This window comes from Phoxinus phoxinus (assembly GCF_949152265.1).
Source record: "Phoxinus phoxinus genome assembly, chromosome: 23".
NCBI classification, from domain to species: Eukaryota; Metazoa; Chordata; class Actinopteri; order Cypriniformes; family Leuciscidae; genus Phoxinus; species Phoxinus phoxinus.
In genome coordinates, this window is record NC_136898.1 from 6,872,447 (window position 1) to 6,890,636 (window position 18,190).

An 18,190-nucleotide genomic window follows, 5' to 3' on the forward strand; every position below is an offset into this window, starting at 1 on the left:
AAGCGTCCCCGGGGACTGGTACAAACACAAGCATTTGCACCTGATAGCATCTCAGCTCGCCAACGGAACAGTTTTTCTGACGGCAAGTATAAATAACTGTTACTCAGATTAATCTCTCGCATAGCTGGTTGGAAGAAGGCGATCATTCGTTTTATGTATAGTTTCGTAAACCGTTGAAACATTTACAGTTGAGCTGAGATGCTGTAAGGTAACACAAACTTGAAGCATGGATAAGAGCAGGAGGGGGCCTGCAGTATATCAGCAGTGTGTAAACTCAAAGTTCTGAGCCATTGAAGTGCAACACCGTGTGCATATGGCGCAAACACAACTCTGCAGCAAAAATCCTGTCAGTGTTTCCTCTCAGGTCATAAAAAATGATTTTCAGAGTGATGGCAAAGCACGCCCTCTCAAGACTCACACGAGGGAGGTAAAAAAAAAAAAGAAAAAAAAAGAAACAGCCCTGCGAGGCTTAACATCTCGGCACATAGACTCATAAAAGGCAGTAATAAACCCGAAAGCCTCTTGAGATTTGATGTTCATTCGCTCAAGTGTGCATGTGGGAGCCATACCGGAGGCTTTATTGCTGGTTTCAGATTCAAATGAGGAGTTTGGCCCATGCTGGACTTTAAATGTGAGCGTTCAGGGGTTCGTCTTCGGGTTATTTCAAGCTCACACAATCAAATAACACAGAATCTCAGATGAGGGTTGAAGGGTGCAGAAGTCAACGCACTTTAAATGTAAAAGTTTTAGGCTGTGATCTACCTCAAAAGTTTAAATCACCAAGGAAGATGGACAAATAGTTAACAATGGATCCTAACCTTAACAAAAACACTCAAACTTATACACAATCTCTTGTATTTTTAGGTGCAAAATATTTGACAATTGAAAAATGTGCTGTGTGCGAAATACAGTTCATTTTGGGGAGGGGTCAAAATCTGAATTTTGACTTAGAAATTAAACAAATAGGCTACAGTTTATTTTGATAATAATTACATCACTATTATTTTGTCAGTGAAAAACGATCCGGCAATCTGGTGAGCTGCTCAGCCAAAAGCCATTTTTGTTCACGAACATTTTACAGTAGCCTATGCTATCTATCGCCATGTGGAAATATTAGCTCAGACTTGTAAACTTATCACATTTAAAAATCGTGTGAAAACGTATCTTCGCAGAAAGTTTACGTTCTGTGAAGACCTGCGACGTTTTGTTCTGACTCCCTTTGGAAGGCTGCAACTCTCAATTAGAGGTCCCCCCAAACTTCGCACACTGGTCATTTAAGGCAGGGTTAGCTACTGATCACATATTCATTTCTAATGATCTCTACACACGAAATATGAAAAAAAGTTGCAAAGTGAAGACTCCACCGATAAGGACAACGATTGTGATTGCCATAGCCTATAACACAACCGATGGTCGCAAACATGGTCAGTAGGCTACCTAAAACAAGCGACGGGAACTAACCACCACAATAAATACCTCCGAAATACTATAAGACAGTAGACAGGTCGAATTTCAAAGCATTAAAAGATTTTACAAGAACGAAATCCAGTAATTATGTAGGCAGCGCACTTTTCGCTGAGTATAAGTGACTGACAGGTGAATTATGATGCGTAGAGTAGGCTAATGTTGTCTGTAAAAAAAACTCCGTTCACTTACCGAACCCGAGCAGCCCGCAGATCAGCAGAAGCATCCCGGAGCGCATCGCTGGAGTCGATGAGGATCTCTTCAGTAATGTGCTGGTTTACTGAGGCAATGATGCGCGCTCACTGCAGTCCTTCAAAGTTAGGAGCGCTGATTTCTTACAAAAGGTCGGTCTACTCTTTGTGGAGGATCTTTCCTGCTTCTTTTTACGCTTTTTCTTCTGTATTGAACTGATGTAAGTGTTAAATGCAGCCTATACACTGGTCTCGGTCGCTGTGTCTCAACCCCGATGTGCGTTCTCTCACTCTGCCGCTAAGAGCACATCAGTGCCCGGCTCACTCCCAGACAGTTAGCTCCAACTCTCTCACTCTCTCCATCACTCAGTGGCGGATGAGGCAGCCGTAGAGAAGAGAGCACTGAACGGCTTCGCTCCTCCTTCCCCCGTCTCCTCCTCCCAGCTCCTCTAGCAGAGAGTCTGACACAAGTAAGCAGCGTACAGTATGAATTAACGAAATAAATTATCGCTATTCTCAGTTTGGGAAAAGAGAGCTGGGTTGTGGACAACGTCGTCAAAACGCCGTGCCAAACTGAAGCATATTCTGAGGAAGAAATTTTCGTTTTGGGCCAATTTGGGGTTTTCAAGGACTTTCTTACCACAGAGCCTTTGAAATGTTCAGGGACTAGACATTAAAACGTAGTATTAAAACAACCCTACTAACTGCAAAATAATTTTAACTAACCAGACAGAAATTCGCCTTCACGACCGTTGTGATTTTAAATTGTCCTCGTGAGACCTGACGTGCTGAGTTGTAAAAAGGAGGGAAACCCTCATTTCAAAATAGAGTTGGGTGAAAGTACTAGGCTACCCTAAAATACAGTGATTTCCAGAATAAAAGATTCATGCTGCACTTTAACACAAGTTAATACAGGTTTTCGGTACATTTACAGGCTACAAAACATTTAGATTGTTACATTACTTGCCTGTTACCTGATGTTTCTTACCACATACCATTGTGATGGCCCAAACCATAGCATGCAGATGGAAGGGGGAAAAAACTGTGAAGAATTCTGAAAATTAAGGCAAAGAAACGAAAAGAGAAGAACAATTTTCTTACTGCATTTCAGGTTTTATAATGTCAGCTCCAAATTCTGTTACTAAACAAAATGACAGAACATGTGTTAGCTATCGATTGTATACAAATACAATACATTGCCCGGGGGCATTTTGTATTTCCTACAAACACTCTGGATTTGTCTTTCCTTTTTGAAATCAAATCGGCTGACTGACAGTATGTAGGTTGTGCTACCTACCTCCTGTCAGGACGTATCAGTAAAACTAGCAGAAACCGCTGCTGAAAGCTTATATCTTCTTGCAGTTCTTTGTCAACTCATTATAGTTGCTACTTTTCTTTCTATATATTTTACTGGTTCACTCTATAGGTCTTTTTTATGGGTTTTTAAAACTCTGTCCTATCGGACAACTGATGATAAAGCATTGCTTTCACTTGTTTTAACTCCCACCGTTCTTTCTTTTCATTAACATACGCCCAACCCGTTTCCACACTGCTGTTAATTAAAAACCTCTGGACTGGGCTAATGGTCATCTGAAGCTCAATTAACAGCCTAGATCAAGCTATTTGCTTCTCTTAAGTGGTTTTATTAAATCAACATGCTGAATATTTGAGTCGAGCCACAACTTAAATAGCATAATATGCAGGTCCTTCCCAAATGCCAACATTATCCCTAACTCTATGCATCTATAAAACTACACAGATCATTTTGAAGCAATAACAATTTGATAAGGTATACTTTCATATATGGGGGTCTTAGTGACCGACAATGACATCATTCATGCCAAAGGTCCCCTCAATCTGACTTTACTTTAAATGAATGAGTTCCCATCAAACACAAACTCATCTCTTTTTCTGCTCCATTTACTTGTTGTCATTCTGTGGAAACTGTGGTGCATTAGACGTCTGTTGTGACAGACTGTATGTGACTACATGTTCATCTCTGACTGTGTCTAAATCTCAGTTTAATAACCATGTCATCATGACATACTACGTTTGTTATGGTTTTATCCTCAGTGAATGTGTCATAATTTTCACAACATAATGTAGGCTTACAAGCTAATGAATTTCTGAACATCATTATCACAACATAGTGAGCTAGTAAGTATAGACACAGACTTCCTTATTTATATCTATTCTTATTTATTGTTAGTACCAAAAAATGCATAGTATATAAATGTATGTTCACCACTTTATCACGGTACTTAAAATGCATCACCAACATTCACAGTTAAAGGCTAAATGAAATGATGTTGACAATTTTACACATTTTCAAGTGAAACAAGGTATTATGAAAAAAATTTGGGTTGGACATGATTTTATCCATAGGGAATTGATCAGATAGTGAAAAGTGGCCTTATAACGGAATGGAGATGTTTGGTTAAAAGTGGGTTAAAATAATTATTCAATCAAAATCATTGTTTCTGCCTTAAATTAATATATTGTATAAATTAATTCATTAGCTAACTGTGTGATTAATATGTGCATTTCTGATGCATAACTCAATATATAACCTGATAACAGATCACTCTAAATTAAAATGTATAGACATGCATTTTCTGTGAAGCTGCTTTGAGACAATATGTATTGTAAAAAGTGCTATACAAATAAATGTAAATTAAATTGAATTGAATTAAAAAGTACAAGGGATTGGTGACGTCAACCTAAAGAGGAAAGTTGTTTCCGAACCAGTTACATTGTATTTTTAAGAAAGATTATAAAGACAAGCAGTTTTAGCCTTCGGGGAAAAAAATGTGCCATGAATCATACTGATGAGACCAGGAATTAAAGTGCAAAGATGATGAAGATGAAGGCAGGTTAAGACTTTCAAAATAGTAGGTTTATTAACAAAAGCGAACAACTCAAGACAGTGTGCAAACGCCAAACAGAGACTGAAAAGAAATGAGGAACTCAAATACTCAATGATGTAAATACTCAATTATCGATTTAACTCAATAATGATCAGCTGTGATAATTAAACGAATCTCCATGGTATACCATGACTGGCAGAAAAACTAGAACATATGAAACACAAAACAGACGATACAGAAACTCCAAAGTCCATGCAAGTCAAACTAACTGAACATGATCGTGACAGAATGTGTTTTAAGAAATTAAATAGGGTCAGTTTCTATTTTATGTTGGCTTTAATAACTTATATTTTGAATTGCTTCCCACTTTTGAGTATGTTGTATCCAATTTCATTTCAGAAGGGTGAATTAACAGTTTCTGCTTTTAAAAATCACAGCGTTTTATGGTTTAATGTGACATCCTTTGAACATCTCAACAAAAGACCTAACGACTGCCTGAACCTTAACCTCAGCTTTTTCATTTGTATTTTTAGACATCAGTCACTCTTAGTCTCAATTATCAAGTGGCTCTATGAATAGACACTAATCAAACATACTCATTTCAGCTGCAAAATTCTCTTTATTTGGAGCTTATTTGGCCTTCTGTGTCAAGCGATGAATTTTCAAATGTGCAGAAAGAAAATGTTTCACTGCAGTCAGGGAAACTGGGCTTTTGTATACACACTATATCAATTTCTGTCTAAAAGAAACAAGATACTGAATATGAAATATGAGGCTTCAGCAAGTGTTTCTAAAAATCATTAAACACCTTTGACTCATGTTTAGGTTGCTTGGCAGAAGACTATTAATGTTCTTACTGTGCCATCTGACATTGCAAATGCATCAATTGAACGTGACATGGAACATCTGCCTAAAATCATGCATAAAACATAAAAAGCGCTGATAAAAGCTTTAAGATACCCAAGTTATTCATCGCTTTAGTTTTAGTTACTGTGGCCAAAACTGGTCTAAATTATCATCCAAACCCACCACATTCCTCCAGAACATAGACCTTTCCACAGAGGGTGACAGATAGGGATTGCATATAACTATTTCAGAATGATGTGGACTGACATAATATTGAATAATTTAACAGATTTTGAATATAGCTTTATCCTCCATTGGCTCATGTACTTTACTCGTCTCATTTTCTGCCCTTTATTTATTTATCAGTTCGATATTCATAAATATGTATTTGAATTGCCTCAGTGTACGCATGGAACAATATCAAACAAATGTTCATCAGTTGGAGAAATTTTGATCTCTAGAGCCTGTCTTTATGGGTCCTGAAATCCTCTCAATCGATGAACAACTTGCTCAGTTCTTAGTCGGGTCTTCCGGGAAGATTACATGAAGAGAAAAGCCCCAGAAAGAAAAAAAAGTTGAAAAATATTTTCAGGTCAAAAAAGTACTTAAAATGCCAAAGAAGTTCATATTTTCCAGTTAGTTGTGTTTGCATACGAATTCAATTATGTAAACAGCTCGTAGGCTTACCTCTGTAAAACAACGACAGCATAATTTATGTAAGCTGAGGTTTTAGGAGGTTGCAGTGCCAAGTGCTCGTGAATGATAATCAGCTGGTTTTATGGTTCATTTAGATCCCGACGGAATATGTGTGGCCGGATCCATCATACAGCGAGAATCGTGATTCACATCTCTATAATCCTCGCGTCCTTTTGTATGATAATTAGCGTAGAATATTACTAGGTCTGTCAATTTAACATGTTAATTTTATACTATTAATAAAACATGAATAATGTGATTAAACACTATTTATTCATGCCTCCTGACCAGTACCTCAACACTTTAAAACATAAGTTGCAACACAAGAACAACAATTACCACAAATAAGTGAGTTTACATGCTTGATGTTTGTAGTATTATGGGAACTTCAGTTAACGCAATAGTTATGTTACAAAACACAGCCGTTTCAAAATTCATATCTGAGATATAACTGTGAGTCATGTTTTAGAACTAAAAGGGAAAGTTTTTGGTTTTACTAAAACTGCTATTGATAAAATCGACTAGAAATTCCCACTGCAAACTATTTGTATAAAAGCTTGTTTCCACCTCAGAGAAAGAAAAAATAAGATTGGGTAACACTTTATTTTAGTGTCATTGTTACACATGTTACATGTACTGTAGTAATAACTGTAAATTATGCAAAATGACATACAAAAAACCCTAACCCAAACCTAATCCTAACCCTATAGTAAGTATAGCCTACATTAGTACTAGCCTACTTAAAGGTCCACTGAAGTGCTTTTGGAACGCGCAGCTTTGTATGATGCGTTGACGTCATTTCCACTGAAACTGGAAGCTAAGGCGGGACATATTGAATGGCTCCTCCCCCTTTCCAAATAGCCAATAACGTTTAGTTTACCTCACAGACTGCAAGTCTTACTTGACAGCACCATGGAATCGAATCCGAGCACTGATGATACATTGGATTCAATAGTATTTATTTATTTATTATTGCACAAGTCATACATACATGCATAAATGTTTAGTTCTTCATTCATCACGTGCATGAACGAACAAACAAAAAAAGGAACAGGAAGAAGAAAATCATAATACCTGTCGCTTATTTGTGCACATCAAACGAAACTAAAAACAAAACAAAACAAAACAGCTGCTTTATGAATTACTCAATCAACCCCAGTCCCCACCCCAAACACCAAACATTTTCAGTAATGACTCTCTTTACACTTAATTATCATCATTTTAAAGCTGCAGTCCGGCACTTTTTTGGGTTTAAAAATATAAAAAAAGACATTTTTGAAAAAAAACGTAACCAGCCAGTGTTCAAAACGATCTGCTTGCCTTACCTCGATTCAAAACGGTAATCTTGTAATAATGATTTTAATTCCAGTGGTACTGGTGGATTTCCGCGGGAATTTCGAGCATGTCTTTGCGTCATTACGTCACTTCTGTACACATAGAGAAGGAGTCCCCGGCTAGCGTGTGTGGATGATGGAGGAGATTTATCCACTTGGTATGGCGGATCGGGCGGATCCCGAAAGTTTAAAGCGACAATCACCAGTGACAACTGGAGATTCACCAGTTGTAAAACACAAAGACTTCGGACTTCAGAGTGGCTACAGAAAAAATATATTTTTCACGTTTTGACGTGATATAAGCAATCGTTAGATTTAATCAGCATGATATAACGTTAGCCTACTGCAATGCTTCCCCCCACCCCCCGAATTTGGTCAGAACAAAAGTGAATGTTACTTACTTGTTCAGATGACATTTACCGATGAAAATTCTAATGTTGACACTTTCAAAAGGCATACTCTAACATTGCTGATGACAGTACAGTATCCACAGCGACGCGACAGGTTCTCCTCAATACATTGTGTTCATCCGCGCTGTTTCATGCCGATTTACTACCCACGCACAGTTAATAATTCCGCGAATAACTGCAATTGCAGATTTCTAACAGAGATGGCGACAAAGAGGAAAAACGACGGACTGCAGCTTTAAGCATTAGTCATAATTTTTTTTTGTAACATTCCTGTATTTTTTCTTTATACAATTTCTTAAATTTACAAACACTTTTGCAGCACTTCAGTTCATAATCCAAGGTGTTCCACAATTTAATTCCATAAATAGACAAACACTTCTGTTTTTGTGTAGTACGTGCGAAAAGAGTTTTAAAATGATATTGCCTTCTATGGCCAGTATGGGTGTGAATAAATTCTAGCTATTTCATACCTTAAAACTCGAAGCAACCGAACACACATCTCCAACCAGTGGCATCATTTTGTTTTAAAAAGTGGGTAGGACAAGTGTGTGTGGTGTGCAGGAGAGGAGGTTGCTATAGAATGCGAAGATATACAATATATTTGTACAATAACAATTTTCGGAAAAAATAACATTACGATGGCCAGAAATCAATTTCAGTAGCACATTGGGTTTAATTTGCCATTTAATGAGATCTACATCAAAACTGAATTTTGTTAATCAGTGGTTGTATGTCAATCAGGTATATGTTTGTGGGCATTTTGTTTTGTGATTTCACCAGAACGAATAAAGAGTCTCTGCAACGGCGATAGATTGAAGCGTGCGTGCACAAGCCACAAGAGAACACTGTATCCATGCAACTGATAGCCGCGGCAACGAGCTCAGCAGCTTGATTTCAACAACAACACATTTCAGCGCTAGACCGCCTCTTATTTGACAAACGAACAAAATGAATGCCCTGCTAGTTAATTTGAGATGTTTTATTTATTTGTATTATGTACATCCGTGCCGCGAGATGTATATCGAGCTACATGTGTCAACGATGGATGGTCGTTTTGGTCAGGTGGTATTTATAGCAGGGGGCGGGACGCTTTACATTCTAGAGAGCATTTGATTGGACAGATGTGATGAGAAGCTGAAGTCCGCGGTGAAATATGAGATCCATTTTAGCGGAAGTGTGGGACTGTAAGTTTTGAATAATATATCTCCTAAATGTGAATTTTGTCATTGATTTGGAACAGACCAGCTTATTCAGAACCTTAAGCTTAACATATTCATACTGAAAGCTAAAAAACTTTGATTTCAGGGGGCCTTTAAATTCATAATTACACTGAAACACGGACACCTTAAAGCAACACTAAAGAAGTTTTTTTTTACCTCAAAATAATGTTTCCAAAATGGTTTCAGCGGTTCATCAAATCGTAACAGGGTGAAAGACACTTCTGCCTTCGCTTTGCGGCCCTATATCTGCTATAACCACACACTGTAAGATTGCCAGATTGGGTCGCGTTTCTGTAGTACGAATGGGACATAAGAAAACTACAAATTTAACTTGCTTTACGTCAAGCGTTACAATAGTCATTATTTTGTTTTTCTTCGTTTCTGATGTCGCAATACATCATACTTTCATGAAATCATGCAACATACTTTACCTTGTCTGTGGACATTGTTCATTCTGGTGCTGGATAAACAGCGAGCATGTGTGCGACAGTAGCTGCGGTAGGCTAAAGTATTTACGACAGCGGTAATGGACAATTCCGCTTCCAACCTGTAGGAAACTGAAGAGGAAAAGTTCTTTAGTGTTGCTTAAAAATAAAGTGTAATCGGAAATTGTGAGAAAGTTTAAAATAGGAAATAGTCACACTAAGTTATTAACTCACAATTGTGACATAACGTCACAACAAAAGTCCCCAATTACGGGAAATAATTTAGCAACTGAGAGAATTAAAGCCACAATTAAAGTTAACATAAAAATCAAAATGGACAATTCTTGATTATTATGGAATATTGCAGTATTTATTATAAATTATTGATCCATGCACATCATTATTTATTTTAAATTCAGGAATCTTTAATCAAAATAACTTCCCTTTCTTCCCCACCAAAGCAAACCACACAACAATCCAACGATCCAATCAATTAACGATGGGCAAAATCAAGTCCCGCCCTAAATTTTTTATCTCTTTCACTCACAAATAAGTCAGAATTTGGAAGATAAGACTATCGCAACTTAAATTTCATTCCGAAATAGTCACATTGTGAGATATAAAGTCACAATTATTAGCGTTATTGCACTCAAAGACAAATGAACGTAGCTGTTGACCATTTTCACCTTGATACGGCATCTTAAAAATGTGTCTATTTGTTATATAAATCTGCATAAACTTTCTGTCCTGTTTCATTGTGTTTTTGTCTCTTTTCATGGATGTTTTTGTGCCCATGGTTATTGCTTAAATCACCCCTAGAGAACCAGCTGTACTGCATATAAAACACCTGCCAAATTCAGATCCGATTTGAAAGAGTACTTTTAAAGGTTTATGATCAAAATTTCAGTGAAATATTTCATTCTGAGAGATGAGGCTTTTGACAGGTGTCTTCCTCAATATATCTCTCAGGATGGGCAAATCTCTCGCCATTTGGATCCTGTCTGCTAGAGATAAATAAAATATCAGCCGATGTTTAAAGCGTTGGTAGGCCAGCAGTAATATTTCAGTTGTAGAGTCAAAATAGATGATTGGTGCTGCGTTCACAGAGAAGCGAGGGTGCTGACAGGTCCATGGGAACTGCGGTGGAATGACGACAGCCTTTGTCTTTATTCTAAAGAAAATATGAAAAAAATAACTGTTGTCATTCCATTGCTTTTTGCAACGTGACACTTTGTATCTGTCAGTGGGCAAAAGAAGTTCTGGACTACTAGGTGGTCTTACTCACATGTGCGGTAAAGAAGATGCTATGCTTCTCTATGAAACTTCTCTGTGATTGCTATCCACTTGCCTTACATTCAGATAGAATGATGAAGCTGTGAGTCGCCTTTGTGACAACAAATTTAATCACGTCGAATGAATAGATAGTTGCACCTTGAGCAAATTGTCTATTTAGGTTTTACCCTGACACATCAACCTGGAGAAATCATTTTATAAGTAATAATTATATCACAAAAACAGATTGATATACAATATCAGAAGATCAGAGTTTGCAGTGGGTTTTCACATTGTGAATATAATAATGAAATACCTAATTATCAGATTCCATCTTTTAAGTTAAAGATAGAAATATTTTGTGAAGCCATAGCAACTCAAAGTCCTGATTAGAACTTAAGTCAAGCGTGATAATGGAAATCCATGAACTCTTCTAATACATTTCCTCTGGGATCAATAAAGCGTTTTCTCTCAAATGTATTTGCCAGTTTATATAAAAAAAAAGATGCACTCAGTCATTTTTCCTTTGTTAAAATGTTGTTAACACTTTATAAAGCTTAATTTCACTACGTTAGAAGTATAGTTAAAATTAGCTACAGTATTTTGTTAAATTTTATTTTAAATTTAGAATTTACTAAAACATTTTTTAAATCAAATGTTGTCTCTATTAACATTAATGCACTATGATGAACTAATATAAACTAATAAACAATTGTATTAACAAATATGAATGCTAATAAATGCTGTCAAAAATATATTGCTTATAGTTAGTTTATGTTAGCTAATGCATCAACTAATGTTAACAAATGAGATTATATTAAAACGTGGTAAAGTGGTTCAGTCATCCTCGTTCTCCATTTGTTCCCGTTCCCGTTTGTCTCCATAGCCATTGATTTGATTAGGTTCCTCAGTTCAGATGTACCTTGTTAATTAGCTCCTTAGTTTTCTGTTTATAAAAGCCTTCAGTTTGAGTTTCTTTGTCCTGTATCGTCTTATGCCTGGCTCACACTACAGTAGTTTTATGCCGATTTATGCCCGATTTCCCCCTCCCGAGAATCGGAGAAAAAATATTGTCGAGGACCTCGATCGGTTGCGATGTTCGGTGCAGATTATCTGGTAATGTGAGGCGTTCACAGATCGAATCTTGCCCCTCCCGATCTGCTATCACACAAATCGGGCTCGCCCCGATCATATCAAACATGTTTGATATTTGTCGGGATGAGCAAGATTGTGATTACGTCAGTACTGTCACAATAGCCAATAGGAAACAAGTCTACGACGAGACGGAAGTGACAGACATTTCTTACCTGCATTTCTCACTGAAGAACTGACAATCCATGTTGAGCCCGTCTCCCCAACCATTTTCTCATCCACACTCGTTTATTCTTCCGCTTTTGTTTTTTCTCACAACAAACGATCATTATTGATACAGCAAGTTTTCGTGTTACAGTATCCATTTTGTTTACATCCGCTTTCCCGCTTCCGATCTGCTGCGTAGATCACGTGAGGCACTTCCTCTGGCACGATAATCTTAGTAACATTTTGTAGTGTGTGATGCGCCGCGATTTTCAAATCTTGTAGTATGAGCATGTTTAAGATTTGAGGTAAGAAAATCTGCAAAGATTCTCCTAAAGTGTGTGCTGCAACCAGATTTCAAAATCGGTTAGGATTTCAAAACTCCTGTAGTGTGAGCCAGGCATTAGGGGCCGTTTACAAGACTTTTTACGCGTTTTGGACGTTCATTTACACGACAATGTCATTTTGGGTGCCTGAAAACGCAAACTTTTGAAAACAGGTTTCAAAGTGCACGTTTTTGAAAACGCTCTCCGTGACAAAGACGTCATGTGCTTCATCGCCATCTAGTGGCCTAGCAGCAGAATACAGTGTTTTTAGTCGTTTTCACGGATCCGTGTGAATGGGGATCGTTTTAACAATGGTGTCATCTTTACGCGGAAAACTCAAAGGAAAAACGTATCTGTTTTTTCAGATCTGTATCTGAAAAGCATATCATTGTCGTGTAAACGTACCCTTAGTTCTTTGTCCTGTGTTGTCTTTATGTAGAGGGTTCATGCTAGTTTGGTTCTCCTGGTATCTCCTGTGTTTTGATTAAAGACTTTGTATCAGCTTATTTGTTGTGACTAAAACACACCAGACCGTGACACATTGTTAGTTCATGTCAGCTCAGGTCCATTAAATAATATTAAAAAGATATAGCCTATATATAATTTTTCATCTAGTTTGGATACCTGTAACTATTCAGAACCTTAGGTGCCATTTTCTGTTGTTTTCCAAACCCATTTAGCCCTGATCTTTTCACTCCGTTCATCTCACTCAAAGTCTCTAGGATAGAAAATGTTTTCAATGACACACACACTCTTGTCCCATTTATATCCACAGAAAAAGAACTGAGAGTGTTGCCTTCATTTTAATATATTTATTACTTTTCATGGCACTTTATATGATGATATTCACATTCAGACTCCAGCGCCTTTTGTCGTGCATACGACTCCATGGAGCATCTGCAGAGCTTGTGGATGGAAGCACAAAGACTTCATGTTCAAGTGGATTCAGCGCATTGTGACACTTAAATTAGTCCCCCATCCGCCCCTGCGCTAATAGTGCAACTGTGAGTGCCGTGGGTACAAGGCAAGTCATTAAAACCTCTTTAAAATGTGTAAGGTTTACTCAAGGCTAGTGATCAAGAGTCGTGGCCTTGACAGGTAGTCCGAGGTGTAATCAGCGCTTCCACGAACTAAAGCAGTAAGGAAAATTAAGTCTAATTGCAAAACAACCATCAGGCTCCATGCAGAAGAGCTAAAGTCCAGTGCCCTCGTGCCACGCTCTTCTTCCGAATGGATTAGAAGTTCAAACTCGGATCGGTCTCTGGTTTTTCGCTTCTTGGCAGCATCAAATATCAACAGCCCTCGATTTTTTTCACCTCCACTCTTTTATGTAGCTTTTAAAAGACCTCCACAGTGTATTTGAAGAAGTCACTGCATTCTCTACAGTGGATCTCTGAGAGCTCAACTCAGCTTTGATGTTCTGACGTCTCTCTTTTCAAATCCACAGGAGGTCTGTCAGTGCTTGACAATGCAGACCAGGAGGGTAAAATTCCCCATTGTGCAGGTGAGATGATATTCGGTAATGAAACAGAGTGCCTCGGAGCATGCACACGAGCATCTAACATCACTCTGAACTCTCCAAAAACAATCTAACAGGCCCTCCGGGCTAAATGACACGTGGTACACCGTAATGTCATCATTAATAAAAAAGCAAGTTGTCCTAATTAAACATTACTTGAAATGCCACATTTCCTTGAACCTCTCTGGCTAAAAAACAAATCACAAATTTAAGGTTAAGTTTCTAAGTGTTCAATTACGAAATACCACAACTATCTTATCTAATTGGACTCCCTTCTTGAATCCATATGTTTTTACTGCAGCTAATTAGACGGAATGATAAATCCTTAATAAAGCTAAGGCTTAACGATGAACTTCATAATATTGTCTGTGATACTGAGCATTGTAGCTAGGGAGAACCTCCCTAAGCCCTTGCATTTGAATTTATTTAAAAGCATGGGAAATTACAGAGACATGCAAATGGAGCACTGCATTGATGACATATATTTGTAGGCCAGCCCATAAGTTGGCTTCATCCTGGATCCCTCGACAAAAACCCAATAGGATTTTTCCATTAGCTTTAGGGGTATTGCAAAAAAAAAGTCGCATGGCTTCTACATTACCACCATAAAGCTTCCGACAACTCTTTCAGTCTTTTTATTTATTTATTTCCTGAAATTTTGAATTTTAATAGTTTGCAAAAGAGCAATTATAAACATAATAAGACTGTAAAGAGGACTGTCCGGCTGATGTCGTTTAACATCCCCGGCAACCTCTGTAGTCCCATTTAGCCACTTGCTAGCACTGCCTTTTTCAAGTAGAAGCTTTAAACAAAATTCACACAATGGTTTTAATGATGTATTTTATGTCATAGAATACAATGTGAAAATATCTTGAGCTTGTGTAGACCTTTCTTAAAGCATTCAACAACAAAAATAAAAATAAAACTCATTGACTTCAGGATAATGGAACTGAAAGTGCTAAAATGGAACACGTTCCCAAGTTTTGTCCTACAAAAATACATCATCTACCGGGCTCAATAGCTGGTTTCAGGTTGGTTAGCATAGCATCGTTGGTTAGCCCTTGGTCATAAAAGTTTTGCTCCACACCAACAATCTTAAAGGGGTAGTTCACCCAAAAATGTAAAATCTGTCATCACTGACCAGATTGTTGACGGTAGCATTGACTTGCATAGTATGGGGGGAAAAATACCATGCAAGTCAATGGAGACCAGAAACTGTTTGATTACCAACATTCTTCAAAATATATTATTTTGTGTTTAGCAGAAGAAAGAAACTCATACAGGTTTAGAACAACATGAGGGTGAGTAAATAATGACCGCACTTTCATTTTGGGGTGAACCATGCCTTAAATGCACACACATATATATCAGGGAGCTCTTGTTTAAATCATGTCCGACTCAAATGATGATGGTATAATTAATACAATGATTATAATTTAAATAATAATGAGATTACTGAGTAGAAACTATTTGTAATTAGTAAACTTCACTTAAAGGGTGAAATTACATTTTTGACAAGACAGCATTAGATGGACTTAATTAACCACAAGTTATTTTAAAACATGGTTTAAAAATTTTGCTTCAACTTAAAGTTTAGTCAACTTGAAATTACGTTTAATTTTAGTTTGTATAATTGATATAAAACATTCATTGAATTTTAAAATGTCAGTGTAATTTACTCAAGACATGTTCCTGGATCAACATCCTTGCTGGTCGAGTCAACATTCAAGCTATAAATGTAAATTCTGTCAATACAATTTAGCTTTTTGCACATTTAGTGTACTGTTACTGACAGGAAGCGCCACTCGTTTAACTGCTTTATGAAGTGTTTGTGCTACTAAACTATATGCATCATTCTCTGCAGCAGCTAATTCAAAAATAAAGCATCAAATACACACTTACTGTGCATCCTTTGCTCTTTATTTTGTTGCACTACTGTTGAAAAGGCTATTGTTGCTACTCACAATTTCCAAACTCAACCTGAAAGCATCATTAGAGCTTGAGCAATGTTCTTATCAACCCGTAATTTCCCTCAGATTTAAGGGTTTAAGGTTAGAGTTAGGATCTGGCCTATGATTGGTTGATAAAAAATGCTGTTGCAAAAATCAATAAAGACCGTTAATGCAGGAACATATCCTATTTGGCTAAATCACATTGTGTGCAAACTGCATCATTGCACAGTGGACAGAAAGAAACATGGTTTTCAGAGGAAGACGTGCGGCAATCCATGAAATGGACTGTGCTAGAGATGAATCAAATAAGGAAACAAATGAACTGACGCGGTATCTGGAGTTTATGAGTAAATTTATGAGCCGTGCAGTTCCACCGTTTGAATTTTTTATTAGTTTTGCCCAGGCATTTATTTTTATTAGTTTTGCTCGGGCTTTAGCTCTCACGTCATTTTGAATAGAATACAATGCATACATAAAATCGCAAAAGACCGCCAAAACTAGCCCCAGCACAAACACATTCCTCTTCCTCATGCACATATTGCTTCTTATTTGGTACAATCAAATAATTGGTAATGAATCATGCTCACATTTTTTTCCACATGCCTTGGGCATAGCTATGTTTTAGCAAAAAGTGTGATATTCAAAGCACAATGTGTTTCTTTCACCGTACAATAATTAAAGCCGCACAATTCACAAATGGCTGATTTGATCACTGACATTTGTTTAGATCCCAGAGACATCAGAACGCTTCAAAGACAAGCTCACCCAATAAAACATTTATGAATCGCACATTTTGTTAATTGCGGAAAGGCTGGTTAAGTATGGGTTTGTATTTTACGTGTGGATTACCCACAAGGGACTTCCAACCCCTCTGCTTTCTTCCTGATGCTTAAAAGATATTGATTGTCCCTCGGAGCACAATCCGTCTAACCTGCAAACAATCTCGCTGCACAACAGAGAACTTCCCTGTCACTGCAAACACAGAGATACATGAACGTTACAAAGTTTTAGAGCAAAATGGAGGGTTAGGGTGAGTTTTAAAGACTCATCTAATCCTCATCTTCATCATCATCTAAAAAGCTGAATACAGACCTAAGAGTCTGATTTTGCATTCATTCATCTATCAGGCTGAAAATGTACAGCATATGTCTGCATAAACAGTCCATTAGATGCCAAAAAAGTAAAATCTGCTGCTGCTTTTGAAGTGTCATCAGTCACAATCAGGCAGATGAGATCATTCATAACAGTGTGACATGGTATACTCTATCCAAAACGCAATATTTCCAAAAACATTCTTCTAATTGTTATAAATATTAGGCATTCACTTACAGAACTTCATTAGGTATCATATCTTTTTTTTTTCCAGCACCAATATTAAAATTCCCGAACGATAATCGATAAGCCGGTAATCATTATAAAATTCAATACTCATTTATATACTACTTTGTCTATTTGAATAAAAAAAACACTTTTAATAATTTAAGTAAATTGAGGCATCCCGTCATTTTAATGTACAGTATGAATAAGTACTCAGTTTGAGATTGCTAAAAGTAACATTTAAGATTAACGTTAAGCGAGTGTTAGATGATGCCATAAGTCTTAGGTAAATAAAAGAAATGAGCAAGCAGAAATAACTATCCATATTAATAATACAGATAAATAGAAAAAAAACTCTAATGACCAAATTAGAACCAATATGTCATGTATCCATAAAATGGATTTTTATAATTTAGTTCTTATGAGAATAGCACAAGATTTGACAGAATTTCCACAATTTGACTTATATTGTTCAGAAGTTACATAATTGTTCAGAGCTCAATAAACGCAAGACTGCGTGGAATATTTACTTCAGAAAATGTCACACTGCAGGACCATTTAAATAAACTGCAAAACGGTCAAGGCATCTAAAATATACTTTCCCTCATTAATTCTACAAAATTGAACCTTAAATGTTGAAAAAAGTTCACTGTACTACTGTATGTAACTACCCAACTGTTAAAGTGGAATATTCTATTAATGAATGAACCTCTTATTCTCTCTTCCTGCACCTCTTTTGCTGTCTCTTCCTCGTCCTCAGTTAGTGGCAGCGCTTGTTATAGGAGTAGAGTGACTGCCAGATTGTGTCGCGCCAACTTTCCAGCTCATGGGATCCGGTGAACGAGTTTTTATCTCCCCCAAACAGACACATCCGACTGCCTCCTGAGGGCTTTTATGAAGAGGTATGTGGGTGTGTGTCGACAGAGGAGATTTTAGTTTGAGGTTTTATTTGCAAATTACCCAAATGCTTTCTTTCACAACGGCAAGGTCCTGTTACCGAACTGACTTTTTTAAATTGATCACTCACTCACAATATATTACATTCATTCAGATGC

At 37.2% G+C, this 18,190-nt stretch overlaps 2 protein-coding genes across 8 annotated transcripts in view; both read right to left on the reverse strand.

Annotated features, from left to right (window-relative positions):
- The window catches only part of smfn (small fragment nuclease), a 200,105-nt gene that overhangs the window by 149,352 nt on the left and 32,563 nt on the right, over positions 1-18,190 (reverse strand). The gene's annotated exons all lie outside the window — the stretch shown is intronic.
- Positions 1-18,190, reverse strand: part of kirrel3a (kirre like nephrin family adhesion molecule 3a) — a 157,872-nt gene that overhangs the window by 125,159 nt on the left and 14,523 nt on the right. Inside the window, exon 1 of one of the 7 annotated variants that reach the window (XM_079598955.1) lies at positions 1,657-2,361. The exons of the other annotated variants lie outside the window; for them this stretch is intronic. Within the exon in view, the coding sequence (XP_079455081.1) occupies positions 1,657-1,702 (46 nt within the window). The 5' untranslated portion in view covers positions 1,703-2,361. Of the gene's footprint in view, positions 1-1,656; positions 2,362-18,190 lie in introns of those variants that run through there. 7 annotated transcript variants of the gene reach the window in all.